Raw genomic sequence first — 18,283 nt, 5'->3', positions numbered from 1 at the left:
ATTCGTGAGCTCATGCTTCGTTTGCTCTCAAACAAACTGAGCCCCATGAAATCCAATTGTTCTTGTTCATTTATAGTCAACATCCAAGAGGCGACCAAAGCGCCCCCCCCAAAAAAAAACAACAACCCCATTTTTGTTGAGATAATGTGATTGGGAGGAGGAGCATTTGAAAGAGAGAACTGGTGGGTGCTTAACACTTTTCCCCCTCCCCACCAATTCTTCCTGACAAGCTGTCTCCACAGCAAGACTGCAGGAGTCAAAATGTCCGGCTGGGGGGAAAGCATGTCTATTACAATCTCAGACCAAGATCGGCAAGAAAAAGTAGCAGCCCTGTATGTATTTGCCACTACAAACGTTGACCTGTGCTGAGAGATCCGGCACTAGTCTTTTTCCTGGATTACGCCAACACCAGGATGCTAGATCCAGTTAGGGAACTATGACTAATTTTGTCAGCTAAGAGAAACAGCCGCGGGCAGAAACATAGAATCATAGAATTGAACAGCTGGAAGGGACCACAAAGGTCATCCAGTCCAACCCACTGCAAGGCAGGGTTTTTTTTGCCCAGCATGGTGCTTGAACCCACAACCCTGAGATTAAGAGTCTCATGCTCTACTGACTGAGCTACCTTTGCCGTTGCTATTTCCCACTTCCTTTCAAATAAGGTAAATTAATTCTACAAGAAGGGAGCACTCAACTGAGACAGAAATACTAAGTACTGTAGTATTGCACAAATTGTTGTACTATCAACAATTTGAGCCTCCCATCCAGAGGACTACTTCTTAGGCTTCCACACAAAAGCTCTGATTTTTCTTGCATAAGTGCTTTGCACTTCCGTTGTATCTGGTCCACAGACGGGCCCCAGTTAATATTCTTTGTGGGCGCCGGGCATTAGAAGAAAACCATACAGTACCTTTCTGAAGTGTAACTATTTGCTTTTCAGGGTAACCAGCTGCCACAAAATTGCAGGTGTATGAAAAATTGATGTCCGCCTCTTTAACGCTCTTGATCCACAACTGCTTCAAAGAATAGTTTTTCCCTTCTTCTTGACTGTTAGAAGAAAAGAAAAGAATGTGAGACGTCTTTCATCGGTCAGCTTGCTGCTTGTAATCTAATTTCAGGATACAAATCTTCAACGGCAGATCACTGAAGAAAATCTTAGAATCATAGAATCGTAGTCCAACCCCCTGGAATGCAGGAATCTCAGATCAAGAATCCATAACAGAAGAAGAGCCCTTTGTGACTGTGCTACAGTAATTTGAGAAATAAACCACCCTCTCCAACTAAATAAATGTTCTCATTGCAGCTTCATTGGGTACTTCCAAACTAGAGGCTGTGCCCAATATTAGTAATGCTCAGAGTAGACAGATTGAAACAAATGGACCTGATTAACTTGGGTCCATTAATTTCAAAGGGCCCACTCTCAGTATGATTAATGTTGGCTACAACCCTAGATATTTAGTGTGGCATTTCCATGTTTCCTTCAGTCACTGTTTATGGGGGAAGTTCTGTCATGCACAGGGATGATCCTATCATAGTTCATACAATCTTTGAAAGGTACTACTTTATAAACCCGTTTTATGATCTTTCATTTAGTATGAACATATATTTATGGATATATATATATATTTTAAAAACTATATACCACCTGTTTTGGACTGCTTAAGCACTATACATTTAAAGCGAGAATCCTGGGAATTGTTAATGGTACTGGGAATTGCAGCTCTGTAAGGGAGTAAACTACAGTTTCCAGGATTCTTTGCAGGGTGAATGTTTGATTTATATGTGCTTTAAATGTATGGGGTGTTTGCCACAGTACTGCCATTTCCAGGCAAAATGTAAATACAGAATATGACATACAAAGTCCAAAGTAAAACAAAAACACCGGTTTTTTTGCTCTATGAGACGCACTTTCCCCCTCCTAAAAAGTAAGGGGAAATGTGTGTGCGTCTTGTGGAGCGAATGCAGGCTCCATGGCTTCAGCGAAAGCAACGCGAAGCCTCCGGAGCGCAGCAGGAGCTCCTGCTGCACTCCGGAGGCTTCGCGTTGCTTTCGCTGAAGCCAGGAGAGCAAGAGGGGTCGTGCACACCGATCCCTCTTGTTCACCTGGCTTTGCTTCGCTGGAGAGGTGCTGCGCAGCTTTCCCTCTCTGCGCAGCGCCCCTTCAGCGAAGCAGGAGGAGAAACGGAAGGGGCTCTGTTTCTCCTGCCGCTTCGCTGAAGGGGCTCTGTGCAGAGAGGGAGAGAATATATTTTTTCTTGTTCTCCTCCTCTAAAACTAGGTGTGTCTTATGGTCGGGCAACATCACAAGCCAGCAAATGCCAAGCTGAAGTGAGAGAGGTCTAGTGAAGTAACACCATGCAGGGATAGCTAATACGGTATCCTCAAGATGTGGTTTGACTACAACTCCCATCATTCCTTATCATTGGCCATGCTGGCCCAGGACTGATGGAGTTGTAGTCCGATAACATCAGACGGGAAACATTAGATACCGCTGCCACAATGCTATAATATTGATTTTTTAAAAATCCTTTTCAGTATTATTGCTGTTCATTTTTTTTTAATCTTTTTGTAAACCACTTTGAGGTTTTTTTGTTTGTTTTCATAATCAAGCAGTGTATAAATTTATTGAAAGAAGAATAAGAAGAAAAGGGGAAAAGAAGAAGTGTACCTTATCCAATCTAAAGACGGGGGGAATCTATAACCAGTTCACAGATAATGCAGACAATATGAACATTAAAGAAAGGTGGAAGAGACAGTGAGAGGAATGCAAACACAAATAGGCAGATAGTTGCAGAGAAGAGCACAAAATGGAAAGCGATAATTTTGTTGTATTGTGCACCTTCCCAATCCTCTAGACACTTGGTTGAATCCAGTCTCAGGCTAAAGGTAAAGGTAAAGGGACCCCTGACCATTAGGTCCAGTCATGACCAACTCTGGGGTTGCGCCGCTCATCTCACTTTATTGGCCGAGGGAGCCGGCGTACAGCTTCCGGGTCATGTGGCCAGCATGACTAGGCCGCTTCTGGCGAACCAGAGCAGCGCACAGAAACGCTGTTTACCTTCCTGCCGGAGCAGTACCTATTTATCTACTTACACTTTGACATGCTTTTGAACTGCTAGGTTGGCAGGAGCAGGGACCGAGAAACAGGAGCTCACCCCGTCGCGGGGATTCAAACTGCCGACCTTCTGATCGGCAAGTCCTAGGCTCTGTGGTTTAACCCACAGCGCCACCCGTGTCCCATAGGCTCAGGCTAGCTACACACTAACCCATTTGTAGCACCAAAAATGTAGTTTTTCATTAATCTGGAACAATCCATGTAAACATCCTGCTTTCAATCTAAACTGATTCTAGATCCTGCCATGGACACGGCTTGCTATTAATCACCAGTTTGTGTCTGTCTTACAAAGAAGCCCTATGGTTACATTTAATTTTAGCTGGTTAGGTAAGAATGCAAGGCAGAGAGCACAGGAAATCACAACATACCAAAATGCCAAGGATTGCACTATATAAACATTGATACACAGTATTTTCCTACCAACATTACTTACTAATGGTATTCCATTTCACATGGCAAGTCGTTGTCCTCACAGCGACCTATCATGTCATCTTGATGTGACCAATAAAGCAGAAATTCTCCAACTACATTGTTAGAGTAACCTAAAAAAGCTGTGCAGTTGAGGATTTCCTTTTTACCTAAGCAGAACATGTTTCAAAATTAATAATTTAGGGGGCCTTTAATAAATACACCCAACTGTTATTAAAGCGGAAATGATTGCCTAATTTGTTTTTATTTATTTGTGAAATTTCTAGCCCACCTTCCACTATCTAGGCCCAGGGCAGGAATACAAACATTCCTAAAACTATACAACTAAAACCCCACAGGGTGGTATCTACCTAAGTCATACTCAGAGCAGCGTTTCCTCGATGACAGTGGTTTAAGTTCAACCACATTGTGCTCACAGCAGACCCATTGAAATTAGTGGACTTAAGTTTGTCATGTCCACTGAATTTAATGGGTCTACTCTGAATATAACTAACAACCCACACCTTAAAAGTAAAGAGTCCTCCGGCTGCATCAAAACAGACAATAAACAATACCAGCCAAATGGCTCCATTAAAATCCTCACCCTTTCCCAAAGGCCTGGGAGCAGTTGCTTTGCTTCCAACTCCCATTATTTTGTAGTCCTATATTAAGTTTTTAAGGGTGTTTGCTCTAGTTTTTTTCAAGATTTCAGAAGGATACTGCCTCATCAGGAAACTGCCGTGGGTTGCCATCTACCACAGAGATGGAAGTGATATGCATGGTTCGGTTAAATATGCAGTTAAAATGTCTCCCATAAGTTTCTTATGCAGATAACAGCTATGAAAACTTGCACTCTACAGGGCCAACCAAAATGATGAATGAATTATAAATAAATAATAATGGTTTGTTTAGGTTATGGCAGTTTTTTGTTTCAAATCAACATAAGTCACTTTAAATTTATTTTGTAAAAAAATTCTACCTGTAATACATGCATGCATGCATACTCTGCAATAGGCAGTCCACATGGTTCATGAAATAAGTCTACTCTGTCCCCACAGTGTATCTCAGGATGTAATGTCTTACCCAGCTACACATTTTGGGACAAATGTGGCAATGCCTGCTGTCTTCACTTGCATGCCACACAACCAGCCCATACAACCACACACACTTACACAACTAGCCTTACAAAACATTCTCTCATTTTAGAGAAAGGAAGAGGTACCTATTTCCGTTAGGATGGTATAACTTTCGGATCCAATTAGCCCAGGCTTTGTGATTTCCTCAAGACCTTGGGGATGCAAAACAGCACGTTACTTAAGCCATCCTTTCCCCTAACAGTTCAGTCTAATGTTGACATATTTGAAATTGGGTGAAATAATGTTGTTGTTATAATTGTTGTTATATGATTTGAAAGTATCATCATCATCATCATCATCATCATCATTATTCACATAAATCCAGGGCTGACAAAAAGTGCCTGATAGGAACCTGTCAGCTTACAGAGTGTTGTTGCAACAAAGCAAATCCCCTGTGTTGCAGAATGGCAAAACTAGACCAACCAGAAGCAACACGCAGCTAATAAAGAATGAGCAATAATCAATAATAATGTAGTGTTTCACAATAACAAATAGTACATACAAATAGTACCTCAGGTTACAAACATTTCGGGTTACAAACTCCGCTAACCTGGAAATAATACCTCAGGTTAAGAACTTTACCTCAGGATGAGAACAGAAATCGTGCACCGGTGGCAGCGAGAGGCCCCATTAGCTAAAGTGGTAGCTCAGGTTAAGAACGGTTTCAGGTTAAGAACGGACCTCTGGAACAAATTAAGTTCTCAACCCGAGGTACCACTGTATGTTAAATCAAAACAGTAAGCATAACCAGTCAATATAACAGAACATTGTGATCAATCAGTCAATCAATGTCCTGTAAAAAAGCGTTGACAGGTGCTCCAGCAGAAAACAGAAGAACAGTTTTTCCGGATATATGCACTGTTTTGAAGATGAATCTTCATCAGCGATTAAAATGTCTACCTACAGGTACATCAAATAACAAAGGATCAGCAGACACTGGTACGTGTAAAGGCTGCTGATCCTTTGTTATTTGATGTACCTGTTGTTGTTGTTTAGTCGTGTCCGACTCTTCGTGACCCCATGGACCAGAGCACGCCAGGCACTTCTGTCTTCCCCTTATTTTTGATGTACCTATGTGGCCTTAATTGCTATGCACTTGTTTAAAGGCATCTGACCTTAATCGTGATGTTCTGTTATAGTGAGTGGTTATGATTATTATTTTGATTTAAAGTACTTTGAAACATCACGTACGTACTATTTGCTATTGTGAAACACTACATTATTATTGATTATTGCTCATTCTTTATTAGCCGCGTATTGCTACAGAGTGTTGATGGCAGCTGAGCCTACAGAGAGCCAAACGTTAGGCAGACTGTAGGCCCCTGCCATGTATTATCCACACAAAAGGGCTTCCACTATAGCAGCAAGCCCCAGCTCCCTTGCTTTTTTAACACATGGGAGACCCTAAAAATCAAATACTGAGTAAACAGCAGCATTGCTAAGCACTTAAAAGATTCAGCCACAAATTCAGCACTTAAAAGATTATGCCACAAATGGGCATAAATTTGACACCTGCTAGTATGTATAGGGGCTCCTGGGTAAGTTGAGATTTAAAGGGTTTAATGCAAAGCAAACTATCATCCTATTTTTCGCTCCGCCTCTCACCTTCTTCCACTGTTAGTCCTATTGTTTTGGTAGCATTGTATCTCTTTCCTGCATGAACAAATGACTTCACGCATGTGAAGTTTCCAGAATCTCCCGCTGTTAGCTCATCGATAGACCACTCCTCCTTTGTTTGAGGGAGCTTCCTGCAGTCCTGTTTAAAGTGGAGATGTTCCAAAAGGTGTCTTAGAAACAGCATAAAACTTCAAAATACAGTACATGAACAAGTACGCAAACAATGTGGTGAGCCAACCCTCCCCTTCCATTCTGCCTTCATTGCCTTGCTTTAAAGAAACCATGGGTAGGCAAACGAAGGCCTGGGGGCTGGATCCGGCCCAATCGCCTTCTAAATCTGGCCCGCGGACGGTCTGGGAATCAGCGTGTTTTTACATGAGTAGAATGTTTCCTTTTATTTAAAATGCATCTCTGGGTTATTTGTGGGGCATAGGAATTTGTTCATTTCCCCCCCCAAAAAAAATACTCCGGCCCCCCACAAGGTCTGAGGGACAGTGGACCGGCCCCCTGCAGAAAAAGTTTGCTGGCCCCTGAGTCTAAACTGCTTCTCATGATAAATATTTCATCACAACCTTGTAGTTACTCTGGAAAAGGGAGGGGAAACTCACCACAAAGTTTGTTTGTTTGTTTGTTTGTTGCAAATCCAGTAACAGTGTAAAATGTGATTAATAAACTGGATTAGAAATGGCCACAACTTTATGATTACAGATATAGGTGGATTTTTGGGTACATATCTGTTCCAGCCCTCCAGCCCCACCCTCCCGACAAAAATTAATTATTATTTAATTATTTAAAAGGTAAAGGAACTCAATTTCCAGAGAAAGCTGTGTTAATAAATACCTTGTACCACGTTATCTTGGCAACATTTGCCTTGTGGTATGTATCATTGCATTTCAGGTGATAGGTTCTTCCAAGAATTCCATGTATAGCAGATGACACGTGGTTGACATTGAAGCAACTTGTTCTACTTCTCTGGAGGACAATCAAAGACCATTTCTTTGGATTGTGTTTTCCATTGCTGAGAGGAAGGAAGAAGCGTGTGTGTGTTAAAGTGGCTTTCTTTATTTTCTTACATTTATGTCCCACTTTCCTTCCATGAGAAAACCCATCAAGGCCAGCCCAAGGCATATTTTGACACCTGAGGCAAACCACAAAATGGCGGCCCTCCCCGGCTAGCAGAAAAGGGGTGAGTGAAGATCTTCATCAGGAACAAGGGTGGGAGGAGACCAGCAGCACCTCCTATTTGCCAAGAACCTGCTGTAGAGGTGGCAGTTGGGGAGGTCACCAAGGAGGCGGCAGATCCGGGCTCCAAGGGGCACGCCACAGGCAGCGCAAGTGGGAAATGTATTCCTTGAAGGCTGGGTCAGCTGCCCCTGCAGATCCGGCTCCATAGGTCGTCCCATCATGCCTCATGGGGTGGGTGAGCTAGCCCTAGAACCCACGACACATTAAAAGCCATTTGCACAGACCAGTTCTCTCACAAGGACAAAACCACATTCGCATATTTGCATATGTAGTGGTACATTTGTAAATGGTTTTTTGGGCACAGTTCCTGAATAAATCAGGCATTTAGGCCATTGAAAGTAGGAAACCAAAAGCAATGAACCAAAACAAACAAAATAATTCATACATTATGTGTTGGGGTGGGTGGGAAATTTGTTATTTTATAGTAAAAGTAGGACGCAGGTGGCGCTGTGGGTTAAACCACAGAGCCTAGGATTTGCCGATCAGAAGGTCGGCGGTTCGAATCCCCGCAACGGGGTGAGCTCCCGTTGCTTGGTTCCTGCTCCTGTCAACCTAGCAGTTCGAAAGCACACCAAAAAGTGCAAGTAGATAAATAGCTACCGCTCCGGTGGGAAGGTAAACGACGTTTCCGTGTGCTGCTCTGGTTCTCCAGAAGCAGCTTAGTCATGCTGGCCACATGACCTGGAAGCTGTACGCCAGCTCCCTCGGCCAATAAAGTGAGATGAGCGCCGCAACCCCAGAGTCAGCCATGACTGGATCTAATGGTCAGGGGTCCCTTTACCTTATAGTAGTAGTAGTAATTTTGAGTTATTAGGTTGTTAACAGTCCTGTAATTTCAGATGAAGGGTGGTATAAAAATGCAATGATTGTGATAGCTCATCATTATCACAATTCAGTGGTATCTCGGAAGTCGAACGGTATCCATTCCAGAAATCCGTTCGACTTCCAAAATGTTCGGAAACCAAGGCATGACTTCCGATTGGCTTCCGGGAGCTCCTGTAGCCAATCGGAAGCTGTGTAAACCACGTTGGACATTCAGGTTCCAAAGAACGTTCACAAACACTCCCTGACTTCATTTCAAGGCACAGAATCACATACTCAAGTGAGGTCTCTGTGACCTAATTTGTGACAGCCACAAGAACCAAGGTGTCAGTAAAGGGGGCAGGAAGAAAACAACAAGCAGCAGCCCAACCCAAGATCTTTGGATAACAGTTACCTAACTTGACTCTCGCTCCTGGGTCATTTTTAGATTTAAAAAAGCCATCTGAAAACTGAATTGATAGATGCCACTGAGAAAATAACGTGGGACTCCAGACGGCCAAATAAAGCATTTTCTATAAGGCAAAGATGCCTCCCGTTTGAGCCCTTCAGTTGCTCAAAACAACCCAGGTCTCTGGCTCCTTAAACTCAGACCTAGGACTCAGCTATACAGCTGCAAACAAAATGTTTTAAGTGTGTTTTAAGTGCAATATGCAATGTGACACCAGATGGTGATGGTGAGCCTTATGGAAAATTCAATGTATTTTTAAGAACGCTTTATTACAAAAAGCATTTTCAGAGCGGTTTTTTAAGTGTGTAGAGATTCCACCTTAGTCTCCCTGCAACTCCCTTTGTTATTGACCCTGCATTTGGATTATGTTTGGACCTGGACTGATTCCCTAGACCGATTCAACCTCAGTATGTTCTGGTCACTGCTGCACCATCATCACAGCTCTCATTGGCCAAGAATTTTGGAAAGGAAACTTATGCCTCTCTGGACTGGCACCCAAGCCCTTGAGAGAAACCCTAGACAATAACATCTATTTACTTTCAAGTCATATCATTCACACAGGAGAGTGTTCCGTGTTTTTGCTAGGCAGCAACATCATCAGTGTGTGTATGTGGTACAAAATCAATATTGTTTGCTCTGTACATTCAGGACCAACGGGACATAGCTGGACATAGTATGGATTTGGGTGAGGGAGCATCAGTCACAAAAACTCAGAGCAATAAAGAAATAAGATCCAAGATCCAAAATTCATGCCACAATAAACTGATGGGTCGCCATGCCATGTAAATTTGGGTTTGTGGGTTGCCGTCCCAAAATGGTTGGGAACTAACAGGAGACTATTTTGGCATTAGTAAAGGTAAAAGGGACCCCTGACCATTAGGTCCTGTCGTGGCTGACTCTGGGGTTGCGGGGCTCATCTCGCTCTACTGGCCAAGGGAGCTGGCGTACAGCTTCCGGGTCAAGTGGCCAGCATGACTAAGCCGCTTCTGGCGAACCAGAGCAGCGCACGGAAACGCCGTTTACCTTCCTGCCAGAGCAGTACCTATTTATCTACTTGCACTTTGACGTGCTTTCGAAATGCTAGGTTGGCAGGAGCAGGGACCGAGCAACGGGCGCTCACCCTGTTGAAGGGATTCGAACCGCCAACCTTCTGATTGGCAAGTCCTAGGCTCTGTGGTTTAACCCACAGTGCCACCTGCATCCCAATTTTGGCATTAAGCAGTATATAAATGAATAAATAAAATAACTGGTTGCAGAATGGCATCCAGATGGACGCTTCTTGCATTGAGCGTAGCACTAAACCAGAAATTCCCGTCTAGCTTTGCTTGGAAGCAGCCATGGGCCTGTTTGGCCCCTGCTGAAGCTAACTGTGCTGCGTTAGTTCTGGTACTGGATCCAACCGTTCCAGGCACTTCTTACTGCTCGAGTCCTCGTGTGGTTTGTGAGTGCCAGAAGCCAGCTCTTCTGTTGGAAATCATGCAGCTGCTGTCGCAAGTGGTTCGCCAAAGAGGTGCCGTGATGCTGGCTGCATCTGCAACGCTCTCAGTCCAGTATTTTGCAGCACATGTCTCTGCCACGCTCACCTTAAGCTTCAAACGAGGTCATCCCCTTGATGATCCAGGAAACATATTGCTTCAAGGAGTTGCCCAATCCAGAATGCATAACAGGAAAAGGCCCGCTTTCGGAAGAGGGGAAGCTGCTAGTGCTTTACTAACTGCGAAGGAAGTGAAGGAACTCACTGTGAGGGCTCTCCTGACACTGTTGTCTTTCACTGACATTCGCAGTGTAGCAAGTCTCACTCCTGCTTTGAAACCACACCAAGATACAACTAGTAGCAATGTTGCTGAACTGTCAGCACCAGTTTAAAAAAAAAAAACTGTTCCATTCCGGCTAAAGGGTGGGAAGGCAGTGTGCTTGTGCAACAGCCGGGGACCCCTAAAGCCTTGCCTTGTTGCGGGGCTGGGAAGGGCAAGGGGATAAAAGCATTGATGCCTGCCTTTCTACATAATCAGCCTTTCCTTAGGAACTGGGTGGGGAGGGTGGGAGAGGGAATAGTAGAATTGTAGAGCTGGAAGGGACCACAAGGGTCATTGCAAGATTTGGGAGGGGGGTGCCGGTACAGAGTACCACCAAAAAAAAAAGCACTGAGAAGGTTCAAACTCTGGTGTTTCCAGGTAGAGCAGGGAGAAAACCCAGCTAGAGGAAAGGCAGCTTCCTATGCAAATATGGACTGCTGTACATCTTCTTTGTGGGACGTGGGTGGCGCTGTGGGTTAAACTACAGAGCCTAGGGCTTGCCGATCAGAAAGTCAGCAGTTCGAATCCCCGCGACGGGGTGAGCTCCCATTGCTCGGTCCCAGCTCCTGCCAACCTAGCAGTTCGAAAGCACATCAAAGTGCAAGTAGATAAATAGGTACCACTCCAGCAGGAAGGTAAACGGCATTTCTGTGCGCTCCTCTGGTTTGCCAGAAACGGCTTAGTCATGCTGGCCACATGACCTGGAAGCTGTACACTGGCTCCCTCGGCCAATAAAGCGAGATGAGCGCTGCAACCCCAGAGTCGGCCACGACTGGACCGAATGGTCAGGGGTCCCTTTACCTTTTTACATCTTCTTTACGTGAAAGGAAGACCTGGCAAAACAGGCCAAGGCCTCCAAACATCTCTGTACATATGTACCTCTTGGTACATATTCCACCTACCTGGAATTACACATATAGTTTCCAGTGTCATTCAGCACAGCTGGCCAAAATTCCAAGTAAGTCCCGCTCAACTCAGTTCTGTTGTCTCCTTGAATCAAGGTCCAATCTCCTCCTCTTTCCTTATACCAGTGTACAGCATAGCCTCTATCTTGTTCCACCCCGGAACAGCAAATTGAAAAATATTCTCCTTCCAGAATGTTAATGATCGAGCGTATAGGGCAAAGCTGACCTGCAGGGTGTACACAAAGAAATAAATAAATGTGGCCTTTCTTAGAAAACAGGGGGCAAAAGAGCACATCTCATTCTTGGAGCTATGCTAACGCTAGCCCTGATGTGACCTAGCTTCATGAAACACAAGACTCTCGTTCCACCTCTTTGGCCTGACTATTGAGACAGGAAACGGAGTATGCTGGCACTATTCAAACAAAACAAGAAGGCAATGGCAATGCAGCTCTGTCCATGCCCCTGTTTTTGTTTGTAGAGGATCCACAATACCTTGCATGTTTGTGCAACGCAGCATGAAGCTTCTAAGGAAGGGGGGGAAATGTACTAGTCTGTGGAAGATATGGTTAGCAGGGAGAGGTGAAGCTGTGTAGGTGCTTGACCAGTATTTGGAGGTTGCAATGGACTAGATGAGGACCAATAAACAGAAACTAAATTCCAACAGGACAGAAGTGCTGTGAATCAGTGGCACCCACATCCAGGAACTAGGTAGAAGGTGACCTAGAATCATAGAATCATAGAGTTGGAAGAGACCACAAGGGCCATCGAGTCCAACCCCCTGTCAAGCAGGAAACACCATCAGAGCACTCCTGACATATGGTTGTCAAGCCTCTGCTTAAAGACCTCCAAAGAAGGAGACTCCACCACACTCCTTGGCAGCAAATTCCACTGTCCAACAGCTCTTACTGTCAGGAAGTTCTTCCTAATGTTTAGGTGGAATCTTCTTTCTTGTAGTTTGGATCCATTGTTCTAGATGCACTTGTACTTCCCCTGAAAGAATAGCTTCATAGTGTGCAGTTAGGGACGCAGGTGGCACTGTGATCTAAACCACATTAGAAGAAGAAGAAGAAGAAGAAGAAGAAGAAGAAGAAGAAGAAGAAGAAGAAGAAGAAGAAGAGGAGGAGGAGGAGGAGGAGGAGGAGGAAGAGGAGGAGGAGGAGGAGGAAGAGGAGGAGGAGGAGGAGTGTGGATTTGATATCCCGCTTTATCACTCCCCTTCAGGAGTCTCAAAGCGGCTAACATTCTCCTTTCCCTTCCTCCCCCACAACAAACACTCTGTGAGGTGAGTGGGGCTGAGAGACTTCAAAGAAGTGTGACTAGCCCAAGGTCACCCAGCAGCTGCATGTGGAGGAGCGGAGACGCAAACCCGGTTCCCCAGATTACGAGACTACCACTCTTAACCACTACACCACACTGGCTGTCTTGGGCTTGCCAATCAGAAGGTCAGCGGTTCAAATCCCCACGACGACGTGAGCTCCTATTGCTCTGTCCCATCTCCTGTCAACCTAGCAGTTCGAAAGCATGCCAGTGCAAGTAGATAAATAGGTACCACTGTGGCAGGAAGGTAAACAGTGTTTCCATGCACTCTGGTTTCCGTCACGGTGTTCCGTTGCGCCAGAAGCGGTTTAGTCTTGCTGGCCACATGACCCGGAAAGCTCTCTGTGAACAAACACCGGCTCCCTCGGCCTGAAAGCAAGATGAGCACCGCAACCCCATAGTCGCCTTTGACTGGACTTTACCGTCCAGGGGTCCTTTGCCGCTATCTTTTACCTAAATTCCACCTTGTCCCTGGAAGTCTATGCAGTCTCTCTTTCCAGATAAGGCTGGTTCATCATTTACAAAGGACCACCAGGGACCGATCCACTGCTCCCTGGGCTTCCTTCTTGCATGAAGAATCAGACCCTGGACAGCTGGGCCTGTTGAGAAATAGTAGCTGGGGGATGAGCCAGAAAGGGAACAGCTGGGGAAAGAGATAGCTCTTGAGTGAGGCCTCAGAGTGTTTTCTAACTGAGGAGGATGGGAAGATAGCCGTGGCTATTTATGTGCAATAAGAGAGGGACAGCAGGCATGGACAGCAGGTCTACTGATGTACACAAATTACAGGGGTAGCCTGGTTACTGTGATCAACACTCAAATAACCTCCGGTTTAGCTACTGCAATGCAATGCAATCTACAAGGGGCTGCTGCCCTTGAAGAGGGTTCAGAATTTGCCGCTAGTGCAAAATGTAGCCACCAGAGTCATGTTGGGTCTGATGTTTCAAGACTTCATGGCACCAATCCTCAAAGATCTGTGCTAGCTGCCAGTTAACTACCAAACCCAGTTCAAGGTTTTGGCCCTGACATGTAACTCCCTAAACTGCTAATACCACTGCTAATGAACTCCCTAAACCGAAATGCCAGAGGGACCCACTTCTCTATATATCAACCTGCCCATGGCTTGAGACCAGCTTGGGAGGGCCAGCTGGTAGGCCCAGGCCCAGGAGGTCTCTAACACACCAGAGGGACTTCTTGGTAACAACCTCACAGTTGAGGAATGCACTGCCCCAAGAGGGTTGGCTTGGTGCCAAAACTCTTTAGGCATATTCTCATTGGTGTTTCCCAAAGTTGGGTCTCCAGCTGTTTTTGGACTACAACTCCCATCATCCCTGGCTAGCAAGACCAGTGGTCAGGGATGTTGGGAATTGTAGTCCGAAAACAGCAGGAGACCCAACTTTGGGAAACACTGTTCTAATCATTGCCTTTTTCATAGGGCATCTTTATGTAGAAGTAGATAGCTTACGGAAATAGATTTTATTTTACTGCATCGTTTATTTATTTATTGGTTTATATATTGTTGAACTCTGTCCCGAAGATCCTCGGACAAAGGGTGGGATACAAGGTTTTTAAAAAATAAAGTTCGAACTACGCAGGGTGGTTGGAGGAACAAGCACACACAATTCAGTATCAAAGGTTAGTCATACCCAGAGAAACCCATTGACTTCAAGTTATTTAAATCCACTTATTTCAAGGATTCTGCTCTAAGTATCACACCCCACACTGTAATTCCTGAGAAATAAAAATGTGTGCTTTCAGTGAAAATGACATTTACCAATAATAGAACCAATACACTGAAGAACAGTGAGATTACTGAGTAACCACTTTGCATTTACAGTTGGTTTTTAAATTAACGTCTCAAAATGTTTCTGGGGAGCTTTATATGAAGATCCAGAAACAGTGACTTATCTTCTATGCTATATATATATATATATATATATATATATATATATATATATGCAGGTTTTGGTGTCTTCGGGTGTCTTCCCGTGTAAGAGTCGGGGTGTCTGTGCGACGTTTCGACGAGGTCTCACTCGTCATCTTCAGGCTGGTGCTTTCAGCTTCTTGTTACTGGAACAGAGCAGAGTCTGGTGTTTGAGTTCCTATAAATACTGTTGAGGGGTGTGGTGTATAGCCTCCAACGTTCTGGGCAGAGAGGAAGTTCCTAGATTAGTGTGCCTTTTCTTCTTTTGTTCCTTAATTACTTGAGGGATATCTTGGGTGATTTCATGAGTGATATTCTGAATATCACTGGGTGGGTCATTAATTACTTGAGGGATATCTTGGGTGATTTCATGAGTGATATTCTGAATATCACTGGGTGGGTCATTAAGTGTAGATTAGTTGCTAAAGCTCTCGTGTCTTGACCTCTTGAGCTTGTGAAGAGTTTTTCTGAGAAGATGGCTGTGCTGCATTTAGTTGTGCTCTGGCTTGGCTTCGTGTATAGGGGCGAGCTGTGGTTTTGTGCCTTGTGCCAGCCAGATCTGTGTAGGGATTGTAGGGGGGTGCAGCATCCGGAGGTGCCACTATAGTTTGGTTGCTGGATGGAGTCTGTAATATGTCTGTGGAGAGGGTCTGGGTTTGGGTCTGGTGTGGTTGATTGGTGACGGCGTTCTGTGTGCCTCTGGTTCTGGTGTCGGTTTTTGTGGGGAGGGCTAATTTCCAGATGTCTGGCAGGCGGGACGTGTCATCACGCTTGTTCATGTTGTGAGGGTGTTTCTCAACAAGCGTGATGACACGTCCCGCCTGCCAGACATCTGGAAATTAGCCCTCCCCACAAAAACCGACACCAGAACCAGAGGCACACAGAACGCCGTCACCAATCAACCACACCAGACCCAAACCCAGACCCTCTCCACAGACATATTACAGACTCCATCCAGCAACCAAACTATAGTGGCACCTCCGGATGCTGCACCCCCCTACAATCCCTACACAGATCTGGCTGGCACAAGGCACAAAACCACAGCTCGCCCCTATACACGAAGCCAAGCCAGAGCACAACTAAATGCAGCACAGCCATCTTCTCAGAAAAACTCTTCACAAGCTCAAGAGGTCAAGACACGAGAGCTTTAGCAACTAATCTACACTTAATGACCCACCCAGTGATATTCAGAATATCACTCATGAAATCACCCAAGATATCCCTCAAGTAATTAATGACCCACCCAGTGATATTCAGAATATCACTCATGAAATCACCCAAGATATCCCTCAAGTAATTAAGGAACAAAAGAAGAAAAGGCACACTAATCTAGGAACTTCCTCTCTGCCCAGAACGTTGGAGGCTATACACCACACCCCTCAACAGTATTTATAGGAACTCAAACACCAGACTCTGCTCTGTTCCAGTAACAAGAAGCCGAAAGCACCAGCCTGAAGATGACGAGTGAGACCTCGTCGAAACGTCGCACAGACACCCCGACTCTTACACGGGAAGACACCCGAAGACACCAAAACCTGCATTCCTATACCCGTGAAAATCTACGAAAGCATATATATATATATATATATATATATATATATATATATATATAGGGGGGGCCTTGCTAAAACTTGTTTAAAGAGAGGAAAAACTGAGTTATACTTACCTAGGCTGGCACAGCTAAGAATCATCAGCAGGAGAACAGACAGATTTCCAACATACATTTCAAAATTAATTTGAGTTGCACCTTCTTTTCTGGAAAAAAAGAAAAGTAAAAGCTAGAGGCTTTGATTTTAAAAAGCAGAGCCTGGATTTGCAGGCTGTCTTATTCATCAGTAGAGGTTTTTATCTAAGGATATGAGTAATATGAGAAACAACTAAAACTGGAGGGTTTTTTTAAAAAACGGGAAAGTTATTACTACATAAAAAAAGAAAATATTTCCATATTTGGGTATGACTCATTTCGTATTGCTCATGGCTTAATGATTTTGCTGAATACTGTGAATTACTATCACATTCTAGATATGCCTTCTAGACTTTAGAGATTAAGCCCACTGACCTGGAAGCCAGCTGGGTCCTAAAGCTGCAATACTAAGCATCAAGTCTATCTACACTGAGGGTCTTTAACAATGCCCGCTCATTATTCTCCCACTTTAAGCTAAATAATTTTCCATGCTGCAGAAATTACACCTTCCCATCTTCTGTCATATCAATGTCCACACACAGGCAGTGGTTAGAGTGTTGGGCTAGGGACCTGGGAGACTAGGGTTCAATTCCCCACTCAGCTACAAAGCTCAATGGGTAACTTTGGCCCAGTCACTGTCTCTTAGCCTAACCTACCTCACATGATTGCTTTGAGGGTGAAATGGGGAGGTGGAGAATTGCACTCCGAGCTCCTTGGTGGAAAGGTGGCGGGGAAATAACAGAAGGAACTGTGCGGAATTAGATATAATTTGCAGATATGTGCCTGAATGCCACGGACACGACAGCAACAGTCTAGAAGTACCGTTAGCCCCTCTACCTGCAAACTTGGACTGCTTTCAGGTGGTCTCGCTGTTTTGTGAGTGAGTGTGGAGGAGAGAGCAGCAAAATCAGGCTGCTCAATTGAAGAGGATTTGTCTGAAAAAAGAGAAATCTCGACACACTGTCCCCTATCCCAGTTGACCACAACGTCATATCATTTCCCCGCAAAAAAAAGAGACAGAGAAAATAAACAGTAAATATCAGGAGCCTTGTAACCTACCTGGAAACTTTGTGCAAAAGCAAAATCAGGAGAAATGCTGAAATTAGCAAGTTGTCTGGAAGCAACAGCAATGCAAATCTTTAAGCAGAAGAAAAGTCCTACTGAGCGCAAACGGGGAAGCATGTTTAGGATTGGGGCCGCAGATTTCAATGGGTCTTAATCCCCCCCAAAAAAAAAAACCCAAAACTGTACAGGACTGCGCAGCATTTTGTTTGCAAAGCGCGCAACACGTCAGCTACTACCACTTGCGCGACCATCTAACCGAGATGGCAAGAGGGGGGGAATCGTCCCTGCGAGAACTGCGTGTGCCTTACCTTACGGAAACCAAGCGGAGCGGAGAATCGGGAGTGAACGAGGGAGACGCGGCCGGCTCCTTCCTCCCGAAAACTCAGCGCGTCGCTTGGAAGGCAGACGTAGCAACAAAAAACAAAACCCCAGCAGCAAAGGGGAAACGATTGATTCTCTATCCAAACCGTTGATTTGCGTATCTAGGCGATGCAAGCCTGCAGGGGGCTCCGTGACCAAGGCGGAAGAGGGAAAAGAAAGGATCGGGTCCTAAATCTTGGGTGGGGGGTCGGGGGTCTTCTTTTTTTTAAAAAAAAGAAAGAGGCGGCAGTGTTGAGGTTTAGGCTTGCCTGGAAGTCCCGCCCTGTGACCCAGATTCGCGCGCGTGTGCGCAGCAACCGCAGCTGGTTAGGAAAGTTTTCGGGTTCCCCGGCCAAGCGAGGAAATTCCCAGGACGACAGGTTCAACTGCTGCTGCTGCTGCAGTGGAAGAGAAGCGCGCGACACCTTGGTCTCCTGTGCTGGG

General features: G+C 44.9%; 1 protein-coding gene and 1 long non-coding RNA gene across 6 annotated transcripts in view; one reads left to right on the top strand and one right to left on the bottom strand.

Annotated features, from left to right (window-relative positions):
- The window catches only part of LOC309530197, a 14,248-nt gene extending 12,959 nt beyond the window's left edge, over nucleotides 1-1,289 (top strand). Inside the window, exons 4-5 of one of the 2 annotated variants that reach the window (XR_014218658.1) lie at nucleotides 77-182; nucleotides 1,119-1,289. This is a non-coding gene — a long non-coding RNA (uncharacterized lncRNA). The remainder of the gene's footprint in view (nucleotides 1-76; nucleotides 183-1,118) is intronic. The other variant, XR_014218657.1, reaches the window with a different exon arrangement.
- The window catches only part of IL18R1 (interleukin 18 receptor 1), a 23,070-nt gene extending 4,787 nt beyond the window's left edge, over nucleotides 1-18,283 (bottom strand). The window contains exons 1-9 of one of the 4 annotated variants that reach the window (XM_082218657.1): nucleotides 17,788-18,283; nucleotides 17,252-17,349; nucleotides 16,397-16,485; nucleotides 11,490-11,718; nucleotides 7,117-7,294; nucleotides 6,265-6,415; nucleotides 4,746-4,811; nucleotides 3,549-3,693; nucleotides 911-1,047 (exon numbers count right to left, since the gene is read on the bottom strand). In XM_082218657.1, the coding sequence (XP_082074783.1) occupies nucleotides 911-1,047; nucleotides 3,549-3,693; nucleotides 4,746-4,811; nucleotides 6,265-6,415; nucleotides 7,117-7,294; nucleotides 11,490-11,718; nucleotides 16,397-16,454 (964 nt within the window). In that variant the 5' untranslated portion in view covers nucleotides 16,455-16,485; nucleotides 17,252-17,349; nucleotides 17,788-18,283. Of the gene's footprint in view, nucleotides 1-910; nucleotides 1,048-3,548; nucleotides 3,694-4,745; nucleotides 4,812-6,264; nucleotides 6,416-7,116; nucleotides 7,295-11,489; nucleotides 11,719-16,396; nucleotides 16,486-17,251; nucleotides 17,350-17,473; nucleotides 17,633-17,787 lie in introns of those variants that run through there. The other 3 variants (XM_082218656.1, XM_082218658.1, XM_082218659.1) reach the window with 3 other exon arrangements.

Source organism: Podarcis vaucheri, assembly GCF_965113315.1.
Source record: "Podarcis vaucheri genome assembly, chromosome: 4".
Classification (NCBI taxonomy): domain Eukaryota; kingdom Metazoa; phylum Chordata; class Lepidosauria; order Squamata; family Lacertidae; genus Podarcis; species Podarcis vaucheri.
This window is presented reverse-complemented; position numbering and strand designations above follow the sequence as displayed.